At 54.0% G+C, this 15,970-nt stretch overlaps 1 protein-coding gene across 2 annotated transcripts in view; it reads right to left on the minus strand.

The window, feature by feature from the left end:
• ASPA (aspartoacylase) overlaps positions 1–13,925 on the minus strand; it is a 167,453-nt gene extending 153,528 nt beyond the window's left edge. The window contains exon 1 of one of the 2 annotated variants that reach the window (XM_085649330.1): positions 13,497–13,865. Coding sequence is in view for 1 of the 2 variants with exons in the window: in XM_085649329.1 (XP_085505455.1) it covers positions 13,497–13,729 (233 nt within the window). In the remaining variant the exon portion in view is untranslated. Of the gene's footprint in view, positions 1–13,496 lie in introns of both variants that reach the window. The other variant, XM_085649329.1, reaches the window with a different exon arrangement.
• Between the last annotated feature and the right edge of the window lie 2,045 nt (positions 13,926–15,970).

A 15,970-nucleotide genomic window follows, 5' to 3' on the forward strand; every position in this document is an offset into this window, starting at 1 on the left:
TGGGGCTGGCCAGTGAAGGCCCCCCGGCTCCCCCAAGGCCCAGCGATCCAGCGGAGCGCTTTTGCGGAGCCAGAGGACCCTCGGACGGCTCGACGCGGCGGCCGCGACTGGCGGCGGCGGCCGAGTGCCTCGCTCCCGGAGCTGCGGTCCCGCTTCTGGTGCTACCTGGAGCCCCGGCTTCGGCCTGACGCGTGAGGCGCGCGGAGGGGCGCCGCCGAGGGACGGCGCCATTCCCCTGCGGAGCCGAGGGGCCGTTGGCCTCCAGCTGCCTGCCACCGTTGTGTAAATGCCCCCACAGCCTCCGGGGGCCGGACATAAAGGAGTGGAGTGCGGCGGCAAGGGCCCTGCTTTCCGGCGCTGAGACAGGTGGCGCCAGGATCCCGGAGGTGGGCCGGCTGACTTCCAGACTGCTTCAGCAGGGGCGAGGGCAGGAGACCAGCCGGGGCTGCTGCTGTGGGGTGACCGGTGTGGCCCGCCAGCTTGGGGCCCTTGTTCACGGCCGTTGGTGCGGCCTGGGCGAATCAGAACCGGCGGAGGGAGGCGGCTGAGGTCCCGGACCCCATAGCGGACGCGCAAGGTTCGTTTGGGGACCCCCCGCCCTGAGCTTCGACCAAGGGAGTGCCGGCGGTGCCAGGGTTGCGCCCGACTACACGTGGGCGACCGGAGCTGTCGCGGCCCCCTGCGGGCGCTTCCGAGCGAGGGAGGAAGAGGGGACGCTGTCCCCAGAGGTACCGGCGGCACCATGCGACCTAAAGGGGGAGCCGCGACCCAGTCTAACAAACTTGACAACTACACGGTGGCCAAACCGGCGGCGCAGCCTGGAGGGACAGCGAAGGAGGCGGCAGGCCAGGCGGAACCCTCCCTGACGTCCATAATGGCCGCAATTCAAACCCTGGGCACCAACCTGGAGACGAAAATGGATAAGATCACAATAGAAGTTAACTTGCTCCGGGCTGACTTGGGGACCACCACCGACCGCTCTAAAACCAATGCAGCTGACATCGCGACCCTGCAGGAATCCGAGAAGCGGCTCGCCGGGAGGGTCAACGAACTCATGCACCAGCATAGGCTGATGGCCTCGCGGCTTGATGAGCAGGAAGGCCGGGCCCGGAGAAGTAACATCCGTGTGGTAGGTGTGGCGGAAGGACTTGAAGGGGACTGTATGGAGCTCTTTATTGAGGATTTGATCGTTCAACACCTCAAACCCAAGAGACTATCTAAGCTGTTCACGGTAAAGCGGGCGCACAGGGCCCCGATCCTGAAACCTAAACCAGGGGCCTTCCCGCGAACAATCATTGCCAAAATATTGAACTACCGAGACCGCGATGCAATTCTCCAGGCTGCTAGACAACTCGGTGATTTGAAGTACGAGGGCGCCACGGTTCGTTTCTTCCCGGACTTCACGCTCCAGGTTCAGCAGGAGAGACGCTCCTTTCAGGGGGTGAAGGCGGCGCTACGAAACCGCGGGATTCGGTACATGATGTTCTTTCCCGCCAAATTGAAGGTCATAGCTGGTGGCAAATCCCATTTCTTCACCTCGCCTGCGGCGGTGCAGGAGTGGCTGGACTCGGAGGATACTTCGGGGGCCCCCCAGCGAGAAGGTGCACAGTGGAGAGGCGCAGGGCACTCCTCCCCGGGGTCAGCGACGGGGCGAGTGGACGGAGGAGAGCAGAGCCAGCGGTCTTGGCGGTCAAGATCGAATAGTCCTCGTTGGGACACACCAAGAGACGACGCAGTGAGATGAGTCACGGACGCTCGACTGAGAAGCCATCGGACAGTAAAGTATTAAAGTTGTTATCTGTGAGACTGGCTTGCTCCATGAGGTGCTTAGACTGTATGCCCGCGGTTGCTGAGCCGGGCTCCTTATGTAGCAGATATACTGTGGGCCTGGGGGCTGAGTACACTGGGCACCACGGGCGGGCGGCCAGGATGGGGCTGGCCCACGAACTTCCCACGTAGAGTTCCTCGGTGGGCTCTCACCGGGGTAGGGTTGGGCGACAGGCGCTCTGCTAATTGGGGCGGTGGGTAGTTTTGAGCCCACGGAGCAGGGGGCAGGGAGGGGGGGTTTGTTGTGCAAGGGGGCGTAGGGATGTTGAGGATTGTTGAGGTTGGGGGGGGGGGGGGAGTGTGAGGGTTGTTAGGTCCCGGACCGCGGGTGTTGAGGGCTCTCGCGGGGTGGGGATCAGGGAGGGGCGGGGCGGGGAGTTGGGGTTTATTTATGGTCACACGAACTAGGTCATCACTTCGTCAGCCGGAACACTGGGGTGGTGGGACGAGGCACCCTGCGGAGCAAGGGCTATGGATAGCCGCTGGGAGAAGAGCCTAAAAGTCCTCAGCTGGAATGTCAACGGGTTAGGGGACAGGCTTAAGCGCACTATAGTCCTGCAATTCCTCAAACGGCACCAGCCGGACGTGGTGCTGTTGCAAGAAACTCATTTGATGGGTAATGTCTGTCAGGCCCTCAATAGGTATGGCTACACGCTGGCGGCGCACTCTGGCTTTACATCTGGTTCAAGGGGAGTGGGGATCCTCCTGCGGCGCTCACTGCCCTTCCATATAGACCTTATCAAAACTGATCCGCAGGGCCGCTACACGGCTGTCTCTGGACGGTGGGAGGGCCGTACACTCACCCTGCTTTCTATATACATCCCGCCTGGCCTCCAGGCCCGGGCCTTCGCGGATCTGGGTGCGTTGCTCCTTTCCCTTCCCGGGGGTCAGTTGATGCTGGGTGGGGACTTTAACGCCGTGGTGTCAGGAACCCGAGATAGGCAGCCCCCCCGCGACCTCCCCCGAGGGCAGGGGTGGTTGGCGGAATTTATTGACAACTTCGGACTTACAGACGTTTGGCGACTGCTCCACCCTACGGACACCCAATTTACCTTCTTCTCGGGGTCGCATCACTCATTCTCCAGACTAGATTATATCCTTACCCTTCTGCAACATGATATGACAGTTCGGGAGACAGAGCTTCTGCCTAGGGGTATCGCCGACCACTCACTGGGTGTGAGTGTTTGATTGGTTCTGATGCTCCGTCCATCACCACCCCCTTTTGTACCGCTTTGTTCGCCATAAGTTGGCAGGGTATGCTCAGACGTGAGTCCCTTGCTCACTTTGCCACTGGATTCAAGCAAGCCTGGCTGAAGACTGCTGAAATGCCAGAAACCGGTCCTAGGAAGCTCGTTTCCGGTCCAGAGAAGGCATGGCTTGGCAGTTCGTCCATCACCACCCCCTTTTGTACGGCCCTGTAAATGGGTCTGACCAAATAGGTAAAAAAATTGCCTTATCTCCTCCAGTGTTCCTGGTCCTCAAAGTGTACCGGGGGGGGTTTGTCTCCAGCCTCACCTTCCTTAGCAGTACCTGTCTCCATATGCGAGAGGTGCTCTGCGCTCTCACCCAACTCTCCCCACTTCCATACTCCCGATGTGATTAACTGGTCACCAGCCGTCTCCTCAGCTTCCTCAGAGAACTGCTAGCAGGCTCGACTTGTTCTGCCTTTGCCCCCAGTCCTGACGCCAGCCTCCCTGGAACGTCGGAGCTCCGCCGCGGCCTCCTTCCATCGCGTCCTCTGGGAACCACGATCCACCCCCGGCTCCCAGGAGGCCCGTCTGTCGCCTCCGAAGGGGCCCGTGTCTCTGGTATCCTGAAATGAGGTACATTTTATCACACACTCTCCCGTCCGGCAGCGGCTCTCTTCACATGGTTCTTATTGTATTCCCCTAATGGCGCCCGCGACCGTCTAGCTCACGGCCGCCATATTCCCCATAGAGGTTCAGTAATAATATCATTAAACAGATTACAGGGACGTATCAGCGACCATCTAATCCCATACATCTCGAAACAGCGGACTGGAACTGGCTTGCTCTCATCCTTAATCAAAACAAAATTGGAGTGACATGGTTAGAAGCTCTCCGCCGTAATCAACCAAAGAGTCTCAACTTCTCACTGTGAAACTAAGCCTCAACCACAGCAATCCCTCCCCGAATAGAAATCACTTTACTCTAATGCCCATGATGCATATCCATCTGACAAGGACCTACAGTCAACTTCTGTAATTTAATGGAACATTGCAGACACAAAAAAAACTTAATTCAGATCCTGAACTTGAAAACTACTTGAGGAACTTTTACATCATATCTCTGCAAAAGACGTGGAATGAGGTGGAGTTGCTATTAGGAGGCTACGTGGAAATTTTTACCCCAGCACAAAAAGCTAATAAAAATGGACACCCAAAAGGGGGTTTATCAATCTATGTGTCTTGATAAAACTTTGACCTTAACCCGCTTTTCAATCAATTCACTGTTCATACTAGGCATCACAATAAACAATTGGGAATTTGGAAGCACCAGGGGACTAATCATAATTCTAAACATATACATTAACCCCAGCTCTGTACAAAGAGGATGGAACATAAAAGCACTAGAAAATCTTCTTATGCAATTGGAAATGTCGCATGGTGGAATCCCACGTATATTCACAGGCGAATTTACCTTGAATCATTTGGGAAGAAATGACAACCTAAAAACAAAATAAATGCGCTGGGGAATTCTAATCCAAATCTCCAAATTTAGTTTGGTCAATAAACCAGACTATGGGGGCGTGGCCAGGCGCCGTACGAAATGGCCGCCTGATTCCAGAGCTCCGCCGGGACCGTAGGTGTCCTCTTCCATCCGCCATCGATCCGAGCTGTGGGGCTGGCCAGTGAAGGCCCCCCGGCTCCCCCAAGGCCCAGCGATCCAGCGGAGCGCTTTTGCGGAGCCCGAGGACCCTCGGACGGCTCGACGCGGCGGCCGCGACTGGCGGCGGCGGCCGAGTGCCTCGCTCCCGGAGCTGCGGTCCCGCTTCTGGTGCTACCTGGAGCCCCGGCTTCGGCCTGACGCGTGAGGCGCGCGGAGGGGCGCCGCCGAGTGACGGCGCCATTCCCCTGCGGAGCCGAGGGGCCGTTGGCCTCCAGCTGCCTGCCACCGTTGTGTAAATGCCCCCACAGCCTCCGGGGGCCGGACATAAAGGAGTGGAGTGCGGCGGCAAGGGCCCTGCTTTCCGGCGCTGAGACAGGTGGCGCCAGGATCCCGGAGGTGGGCCGGCTGACTTCCAGACTGCTTCAGCAGGGGCGAGGGCAGGAGACCAGCCGGGGCTGCTGCTGTGGGGTGACCGGTGTGGCCCGCCAGCTTGGGGCCCTTGTTCACGGCCGTTGGTGCGGCCTGGGCGAATCAGAACCGGCGGAGGGAGGCGGCTGAGGTCCCGGACCCCATAGCGGACGCGCAAGGTTCGTTTGGGGACCCCCGCCCTGAGCTTCGACCAAGGGAGTGCCGGCGGTGCCAGGGTTGCGCCCGACTACACGTGGGCGACCGGAGCTGTCGCGGCCCCCTGCGGGCGCTTCCGAGCGAGGGAGGAAGAGGGGACGCTGTCCCCAGAGGTACCGGCGGCACCATGCGACCTAAAGGGGGAGCCGCGACCCAGTCTAACAAACTTGACAACTACACGGTGGCCAAACCGGCGGCGCAGCCTGGAGGGACAGCGAAGGAGGCGGCAGGCCAGGCGGAACCCTCCCTGACGTCCATAATGGCCGCAATTCAAACCCTGGGCACCAACCTGGAGACGAAAATGGATAAGATCACAATAGAAGTTAACTTGCTCCGGGCTGACTTGGGGACCACCACCGACCGCTCTAAAACCAATGCAGCTGACATCGCGACCCTGCAGGAATCCGAGAAGCGGCTCGCCGGGAGGGTCAACGAACTCATGCACCAGCATAGGCTGATGGCCTCGCGGCTTGATGAGCAGGAAGGCCGGGCCCGGAGAAGTAACATCCGTGTGGTAGGTGTGGCGGAAGGACTTGAAGGGGACTGTATGGAGCTCTTTATTGAGGATTTGATCTTTCAACACCTCAAACCCAAGAGACTATCTAAGCTGTTCACGGTCAAGCGGGCGCACAGGGCCCCGATCCTGAAACCTAAACCAGGGGCCTTCCCGCGAACAATCATTGCCAAAATATTGAACTACCGAGACCGCGATGCAATTCTCCAGGCTGCTAGACAACTCGGTGATTTGAAGTACGAGGGCGCCACGGTTCGTTTCTTCCCGGACTTCACGCTCCAGGTTCAGCAGGAGAGACGCTCCTTTCAGGGGGTGAAGGCGGCGCTACGAAACCGCGGGATTCGGTACATGATGTTCTTTCCCGCCAAATTGAAGGTCATAGCTGGTGGCAAATCCCATTTCTTCACCTCGCCTGCGGCGGTGCAGGAGTGGCTGGACTCGGAGGATACTTCGGGGGCCCCCCAGCGAGAAGGTGCACAGTGGAGAGGCGCAGGGCACTCCTCCCCGGGGTCAGCGACGGGGCGAGTGGACGGAGGAGAGCAGAGCCAGCGGTCTTGGCGGTCAAGATCGAATAGTCCTCGTTGGGACACACCAAGAGACGACGCAGTGAGATGAGTCACGGACGCTCGACTGAGAAGCCATCGGACAGTAAAGTATTAAAGTTGTTATCTGTGAGACTGGCTTGCTCCATGAGGTGCTTAGACTGTATGCCCGCGGTTGCTGAGCCGGGCTCCTTATGTAGCAGATATACTGTGGGCCTGGGGGCTGAGTACACTGGGCACCACGGGCGGGCGGCCAGGATGGGGCTGGCCCACGAACTTCCCACGTAGAGTTCCTCGGTGGGCTCTCACCGGGGTAGGGTTGGGCGACAGGCGCTCTGCTAATTGGGGCGGTGGGTAGTTTTGAGCCCACGGAGCAGGGGGCAGGGAGGGGGGGTTTGTTGTGCAAGGGGGGGTAGGGATGTTGAGGATTGTTGAGGTTGGGGGGGGGGGGGGGAGGGGGGAGTGTGAGGGTTGTTAGGTCCCGGACCGCGGGTGTTGAGGGCTCTCGCGGGGTGGGGATCAGGGAGGGGCGGGGAGTTGGGGTTTATTTATGGTCACACGAACTAGGTCATCACTTCGTCAGCCGGAACACTGGGGTGGTGGGACGAGGCACCCTGCGGAGCAAGGGCTATGGATAGCCGCTGGGAGAAGAGCCTAAAAGTCCTCAGCTGGAATGTCAACGGGTTAGGGGACAGGCTTAAGCGCACTATAGTCCTGCAATTCCTCAAACGGCACCAGCCGGACGTGGTGCTGTTGCAAGAAACTCATTTGATGGGTAATGTCTGTCAGGCCCTCAATAGGTATGGCTACACGCTGGCGGCGCACTCTGGCTTTACATCTGGTTCAAGGGGAGTGGGGATCCTCCTGCGGCGCTCACTGCCCTTCCATATAGACCTTATCAAAACTGATCCGCAGGGCCGCTACACGGCTGTCTCTGGACGGTGGGAGGGCCGTACACTCACCCTGCTTTCTATATACATCCCGCCTGGCCTCCAGGCCCGGGCCTTCGCGGATCTGGGTGCGTTGCTCCTTTCCCTTCCCGGGGGTCAGTTGATGCTGGGTGGGGACTTTAACGCCGTGGTGTCAGGAACCCGAGATAGGCAGCCCCCCCGCGACCTCCCCCGAGGGCAGGGGTGGTTGGCGGAATTTATTGACAACTTCGGACTTACAGACGTTTGGCGACTGCTCCACCCTACGGACACCCAATTTACCTTCTTCTCGGGGTCGCATCACTCATTCTCCAGACTAGATTATATCCTTACCCTTCTGCAACATGATATGACAGTTCGGGAGACAGAGCTTCTGCCTAGGGGTATCGCCGACCACTCACCTGTCCGTACACACATCGTATTTGTTAATCACCGGGAGGGAGGTATAGTACCCGTGAACGCTTGGCAATTAAAACATGAGGACACCAGGAAACACGTGTCCGACTCAATCTCCCAGTACTTTGATGACAATTTGGGCTCGGTAGACTCCCCGGTCACCTTATGGGAGGCATTTAAACCCGTGATTAGAGGGGAGGCGCTCTCGGTCATATCGGCCAGGCGACGGGAGCGGCGCCTGCAGGTTACTACGATCGAGGCGGAATTGGAGGTTCTGGAAGGGGAGGCGACGGAGGGTGGGGATCGTGAAGTTAGGCACAAATTGCAGTTGAAGGCGGCGGAATATAGGGCTCTGGTTACCCAGGAGGCTCAGACAGTGGCTCAACACAAGCTAGGCAGGATATATGACCAGGGCGATAAAGCCGGGAAATTGATAGCCTGGCTGGAGAAAAAACAACATGCCAGTAAGGTGGTGCCTGAAATACGTACCGAGTCTGGGAATGTAGTGACAGAACCCCGGGAAATAGTTGACCAATTTGCGAGACACTTCCAGCGGGTCTATCGGAGTGAGTCGGACCGGCCGGAGGAGGACTCCAGGGTCCTCTTAACTGATATTCGCTTGCCCTCCCTCTCGGAAGAAGATCGTGAGGTTATGGATAGCCCAATCACCGAGGCCGAACTGCAGCGTGCAATAGGGGAACTTCGCCCTGGAAAGGCTCTCGGACCCAATGGCCTCCCGATAGAGCTCTACAAACTCCGTCCAGACGTCACTAGCAAATACTTGAAACTCATGTTCGATCGAAGCAAGGAGATGGGGGTCCTGCCCCGCGACCAGCGCATCGCGACTATAGTGGCACTCCCTAAAGAAGGGAGACCCAAAGACTCCTGTGCCTCCTACAGGCCAATCTCGCTCCTCAACGCGGAGCCCAAAATACTGGCAAAGACGCTGGCCAACAGGCTCAAGGCAGTGCTTCCTTCGTTGGTCCATCCGGACCAATCAGGTTTCATGCCCCATCGTAACACAGCCCTTAACATTGGACGGTTGCACGGCGTTCTGGGGCAGCGCCACAGACTGCAGGAAGACGCAGTGGTGGTCTCCCTAGACGCCACAATGGCCTTCGACACCTTAGAGTGGCTATACATGTTCGCAGTCCTGCATAAATTCGGATTTGGACCTCAATTCATAGCCTGGGTGCGTCTATTATACACCGAACCCCTCGCGCAGGTACTGGTTAACAACAAATTGTCCGAGGTGTTCACGCTTGCAAGAGGGACTAGGCAGGGCTGCCCCCTCTCTCCTCTTCTCTTCGCCCTCTCCCTGGAGCCGCTCGCGGCCTGGATAAGGCAGGACGTAGACCTAAAAGGTATAGCATGGACGGAGGGGTGGGAGGACAGAATATCCCTCTACGCCGACGACATTCTCTTGTACCTTTGCAGGCCGCGCAGGTCGCTCATTGTGGCACTCGACATATTTGCTAGTTTCGGGCGTAACTCTGGCTTCCGGATCAATTGGGCCAAATCACATCTTTACGTCTTGCGGGGCAACCCCCCGAGGCTCCCTGATGCGTGCCCTATCAGGGTGGCGGAAGACGGTTTCCGGTATTTGGGAATATTCATCACGACTGACAAGACCCTGTTGTACGAGCGCAACCTCAGGCCACCGTTGGTTCGGCTGCAGAGGGAGGCCAAGGCCTGGCAGCGCCTGCCATTGTCTTTGTTGGGCCGGGCAGCCTTATTCAAGATGCTGGGGTTGCCACGGTTCCTCTATGCGCTACAAAACTATCCCGACTTAGTCCCCAACGACTACTTTGCGGCGATAGAGGCAGCGCTGCGGGACCTCCTCTGGGCGGGGTCGCCCCGAATCTCGTTGACTAAACTCACATTGGGGTGGTACGACGGCGGTATAGCCCTCCCTGACATTCGTAAATATTACTGGGCGGCCCATCTCACAGCGATCAATCACGGGACATACGGCGACGGGAACGACCCAGCTTTCGGTATGGATAGGTGGCTGCTTCCCGGAGGGAACTATGAGAGAGCACTCTACTCCAAACGAGGTACACATAACCTCACGGGCCCTACACTTCATTCGGTACAAGTCTGGCACATTGCCCAGAGGAAGCTCGGATGGGCGGGAGTCCTAACGCTAGCCACGCCACTCTGGGCGTCTGCAAAACTGGGCAATCTTGGACGCACAAAGGGCTTCCGAAACTGGGACTTGATCGGCATCTCCCAAATCAGAGACATCTGGGGCCCCACGGGGATCCGCACGTTCGCCCAACTGCAAGACACATATGAGCTGGCACACACTGAATACTTTAGATACCTGCAGGTGCGGCACTCCTTACAGGCCAATATTCCACCGGAAACTAAGCCACCGCAAGCCTCCCCGCTGGAAGATAGGTTACTGGATGGGTATCTCCCAGAACACGCCATATCCCTCACATACAAAAAACTAATTAACAACCCCCCTGATCTGCTGCTGCCCCTTAGAGAAAAGTGGGTCGCTGACGGGCTTGAGATAGATGACGAGGAATGGCTCTATGCGTTAGCCTCCCCCAGGGAGGTCGCGATATCTGCCCGACTGCGCCTGATCCAACTCAAGCTTTTACATAAAATCTATATCTCCTGTACTAGGCTACACAAAATGGGTAGGGCGGACACAGTACTTTGTAGGAGGGGATGTGGGGGTACAGGTACCTTCTTCCACGTGTTGTGGGACTGCCCTCAGATTCAACGTTATTGGAGAAGGGTGGTAAAGTGTATGGAGGAGGTATGGGAGGTGGAAATTCGCCCGGAGGCCAAGAGGTGTCTCCTTAACATATGGGAGCCAACGGACCTGCCACCGAAGGGAAGGCTCTGGGTGACGCTTGGTCAAATGGTGGCGAAAAGGAACATTGCCAGACTCTGGGGAAGCCCTACTCCACCAAAACTCTCGGACTGGCACGGCGACATGGACTGGTGCATGCTGCGAGAAAAGACTGTATATATAGCAAGAGGGTGCCCCCGGAAGTGGGGGGAAGTATGGTCCAAATGGAATGACTTTAGGGGTGGCATTTGTGAGCCGCCTGCCGTTGAGCAGGATGACGCAGGGGCTATATAGGACTCCCACGATTTTGTTGCTCCTGGGGCTGGAACGTGGGTGCCGCGGTCGCCCATGGGTACGGAGTGTTTATGCAGTTCGAGTGGTGACTGGTTTTAAGGGAGTTGGGGGGGGGAGGGGGGGAGTAGTTGATCGTTAGGCGCCCGGCGCCATTGTGGTGTTCTCCGCTTGTTTATGGCTGTACACAGAGAAAATGAGTCCTGCATTATCCTTCTCTAACCGGTGATACGCTTGCACCTTCTATCGCCGCCGTACCCCCGGGTTGACGGCACTGGGCTGTGTTAGATACGACAAAGTGCATGTATACAACTATGCGGCCGGCCCGAGGGGTTGTAGGCCAAAGCTGTGTATTGGTAAACATAACAATAAAGGTCTTTCAAAAAAATAAAATAATAAATAAATAAACCAGACTATGAACTACTCAGAACCTTGGAGGCCCCCGGTCTCTGGGCACTAAATGGTCACTTCCTAGGAGAAATCCCAATGACCACAACAAGAAAATCTCATAACACTGAATCTGCCCTAGACTACACGTTTGTATTCCTTCAATTATTTCAGAAGATCCTGTCATATATAATAATAGCAAAGTGCAAGAGTGACCACTCCTCACAGTTCATCAGGATCACAAATTATAAAGTGAGGGTGCAGGTTTACAAATCGATCGGCACGCAAGATCCTGGCACCCACTGGAAAACAGTTAGATGGAATAAACTCTTGCCAACCAGCATGAAAACGGTCCAGAGTATCAACCAACTGGGATTCGCAAGAACCAATTATTGCATGGCACAAGACGCAAGATGAACTCAAAGCCACCCTTATAACATGTATGAGAGTACTCGAGTACCAGATTTGTTTCTTTGGTCATAACGATATTGGGGGTCTCTGGGAAAATATACACCTCTCTCAAAAAACACCCTCTCCCAGGTGTTATGTTGGCCTTTGTTACCTTCAGTAGTGGCTGCTACTAAGCGTGGGTAAAATGTAAATCCAGTATTTGTAAAGCGCTTACAGCTACCCGAAGGCATCCCGGGGCTGGGGCTATCGGTAAGATTAAGCAAGCTATTGCCCAGAGTCACATGGTGCTGGGCTGAACTGCCGCCGGTGCCGGGGATCGAACTGTGAGCCCCAGATTTTAGAGTCAGTCGCCCTGGCCTCGGCGCCACACCTCTTGGTCGGGCGGGGGGTTGCAGGAGGCAGGGATCGGAGGGGGGAATAAAATAAATAAAAGTAAACTGACTTACCTGGGTGCCCCCGGGTGCTGCCGCCTCTGCTCTGTCTCCTCAGCGCCACAACAGGAAGCTCCCAGCCTCCCAGAATCCCTGGCAGCATTGTGATTGGTGGGCTTGGAGGCTTTGCATGTTCCCCCACCACGCTGTATAATGCCGCCTGGTGGGGAAGACGCAAAGTGCGCATGACGATTTGACCTTGGGCCAGTCGAACTGCCATGCGCACTTTAGCCTGTGCCTTACACTCCTTCCCTGCCCCTTGCACTGGCCAGCCCAGCCCAACCGGCCCGCCCCGCACTCGAGCAGGAAGAAAAACTAAAACGATAATAATGTTAGTTACTAGTTTTTACACTGCTCGCAGAGAAGTGGGGCGACGCTCCTCTGTCTTAGCGGAAGAGCCGCCCCCACTGTCCTTGCTCCCCTTGGTCTCAAGGTCATGAAGGTAGCACCGTGAACACAAGTAAACAAGGATGCAATATCCCTCTTTATTTTCTACTGTTTCCATTCCTTGCCCTCACAACAAGAAGTAAGAGGATATTAGGGGGCTCAAGATGGGACCGTGTGCCTTCTTCTATCTTTTGATATGTAATTTAATCAAAGTTTCTTAAAAAAGTATAAAACACGCTTTTGTTTTATTGGGGATTTATTTAATACCAAAAAAACATTATTGGGTGGGAGTTGGAAACTTGGGGGCATATTTACAAGCTGGCGATAAAAAATTATCGCCTCTTTTGCGGCCGTTTTCGCCCGAAAAGCGGCATTAATTTTATCACCCAATTAGCAAGGCCACGCTAACGCGTGAAACCTTGCTTCAGCTTCGGATTCCTAACGCCCAGCTTTGCATCTCTAATGAGATGCAAAGTGGGCATAACATGACCGGAGAATTGTCGCTAAGGTACATTTCTCCTATCATCAAGCCCCACGCTATGAAGCATAGCGGCAGGAAAAGAATCGATAACCCCTGTTATCACTACTTTCCTTACGCCTGCTTCAGAACTGACTTAGCCATGATATCCTATGGAAGGTGGATATCATGGCTAAGTTTGTGAGTCCCTATCAGCAAGCTAACGCCACACTACGTGAGATTATCGCTGGGTTTCCAGCCAAAATCTCACGTTAGTCAGGTAGCGCTAGGATTTTTATCGCTATTGAGATAAGCGTTGCTAATAGCACGCTATCTCAGCGATAAAAATCCACTCTAGCCGGCGATAATTATCCTAGCGCTAAGTGCGCTTAGCGATAATTATCACTGGTTGTTGCTGATATGCCCCTTGATGTCCATAGGTTCAGCTAGTGTTTGTAGTTAAAAAGTTACCCTTAACTGTGACGTGGTCTAGGAGACAAAAAGAGAGGGCGATGTGCTCACTGCACAATATTCACTTTCAGAGCTGGCTGGCGCCCTCCGATTACTAAAAGTTATATAGTTAAAAGCGAAATAGGCGCTTTTTAAAAGCGGAGGAACATATGTGCATTGCATTGGTCTCACCTGAGACAGTCTGCGCTGAACGCTCGGTTCAAGTCGCAGTCGATATACCTTGTCCGTTCCTGCACAGCTCTCGGGTTGGTGATAAATGGCGTCACCTCCTCCACGCCATCTCTGCGGAGCTCGCCTTCATTGACAAGCCAGTGCCTCACGAGGCACACCCCCGATAACTCATTTCCGTGCGTGCCTCCGAAGATGGCAACTCTCCGCACTGGGCCGGCACGACTGTCGGCCATGGCGCTCTGTAGCTTTAAGGGCGAGGGTGGACTGGAAAGACACCAAAAACAGCCTCGAGCGGGGTAATCCTTCAGGAATGTGCGCTGCTGCGCCCGAGAGGGACTCGAATGTCAGTGGCTGTGCACTAAAGTTGCATAGAAGAAGTCAGCTAATCAGTATTTACAGCTGTGTGTGCATGGGTGTCACCGAAGTGACACACCTCCTCCAGCCCGCCCATCTTTTCCCATATTTGGGGTAGACCGGGTGAACGATTATTTACTTTAATCTCTCTTGAGCAGTTCACACAGTACTTTGCTACACTTTGGACGCCTAAATAGTCAGTGGCACATAATTAATGTGTAATGAATTGACCATTTTTTAAGCGCATCTCTTTAAACCTGATTTTATTTACGGAGATCTTCTCCCAAACGGAAGACGTGTATTACATGGGCATGAGTTATTCTTCCTGTTAGAGTACGATTTATTGCAGCGCATGACTGTCTCTTCAGAGTATGGTTAGGCATGTGACATAAGAAGAGGGAAGGAAAGGCGGTGGTAAACTCTGAAAAAAAGGATCACACTGAATGCTGTCGGGGAGAGAACTTATTGCAAACTTCCAGCCTTGATTAACTCAGCAGTTTACTGTAAAGTCCTAAAAGCGAGGAATTTATATGCATAAAAGGCCACTGCCGTTTGAGAACAAGTTACAGAGTTCGCTGAAGTTTTCAGCCACTGTTCAAGCTGCCAGGCTGCCTGGCCTGAATACTGCGGTTACTGTGCCAAAGTCTCACCGTTTAGACTACTCAGCACTTTCAGAAACGCTGCATGGGCAAGCCTGCTGGGAGCCAGATAATACATTAGTTTCTCTTTTGTATAACACGGATTGTTAATGTTCTGTGAATGTGCCGTATGGTCAGTGGTCGAAGTGGGGAAAAAAAAGTAGGGGAACTGTGGGCGGAGCATCAGGGGGCGGGAATATTCCGAGGATTGGGTCAGTGGGCGGAGTCAGAGGTGTGGCTAGAAAGAGCAAAACATCCCAATTTTTACTATGTTTGGCATTTCACTGACGAGTTACAGCTTATAATGTTATTTAATGCAACCAATAGATACACGTTTATTTGAGGTTTAATAGATGAGTTATTGACATTAAAATACATTTACAATTTGGGATACGTATTCAATCACAGAATGTCCCAAATACGCATATAGATGGAATCATAAGCCATTTGTGTCCGAGCCATGCAGTTTCTTTCATTAGCACTTCTCCCTTTTTCTAACCAATTCTGAACATAACATTTGGCTTTAGATTCCATGACAGGAAGCCCCACGTGTTGGGGAGCACTGTTGATGACATCATTCTGTGCCCCACGGTCAATGCAAAATTGTATTCATGTGTTTTTACATGCTTCAAGCAACATGTCATGAAGCCAGCATTAGATGCCTCTTAGTTTCCTGTTATTGTATCTAGACCTAGCACTCTAAAACAACCCAGACCTGTTGGTTTTGCAGATGTTTTAGCAGTATCAGATGAATGAGATACAACTATTTTATGAGTAGTTTGTGTAATTACCACTCAAGTTAGATAGCAATCAGAATTGCAAATGCATCAATTCTGAAATTATGAGACTCAAACATTGGCAGAGTCAAAAATAGGTAGTGGTCCTCCGATTATTTCAATCAGTTATTTTCTCCCCTACAGGCTACTATCCTCTGCAATCACTATTAGACACCTTCCTCCTTTGTCTCTCCATTAGCACTGTAGGTGTCTAGGAATACCACCCACCAGAGACTGCATGAGAGAAGTTCAAACATGAATGGCAAAATATCCTAGTTTGCAAATGTTTTCCACATAATTATAACTCTGCCGTGTTTGCCACATAAAGCACCATCTGCTTCATAAGCTGATGGTTTTACCTAAAAATTTGTTTGTATCTCAAATGGATCAAAACAACGTGACTTGTGTTGCTGTGAAGTGGAGGGCCCTTTACAAAGGTTGACTGGTCACGTTCTCAGGGCTGCTATTAATGAGGCGAAAGCTTTGCAGAGACTGTTAGTATGTGTAAAAATTTCAAAATAACAAAGTATCAGAAAATGTACCACATTAAGCTGCAGTCTTTCATTGCTGCATAATTTAGTCAACACTGGAACATAATTTTGCCCTCCATTAATGCGTAATTGCAGCGGCCCAAAAGCAGGCAGCACATGTTAAAAGTGCTGGCTGCTTGAAGCAAAGAGACACCGTGAAGTTTGAGAACTTAGGG

Source organism: Triturus cristatus, chromosome 3_2, assembly GCF_964204655.1.
Source record: "Triturus cristatus chromosome 3_2, aTriCri1.1, whole genome shotgun sequence".
Lineage (NCBI taxonomy): Eukaryota > Metazoa > Chordata > Amphibia > Caudata > Salamandridae > Triturus > Triturus cristatus.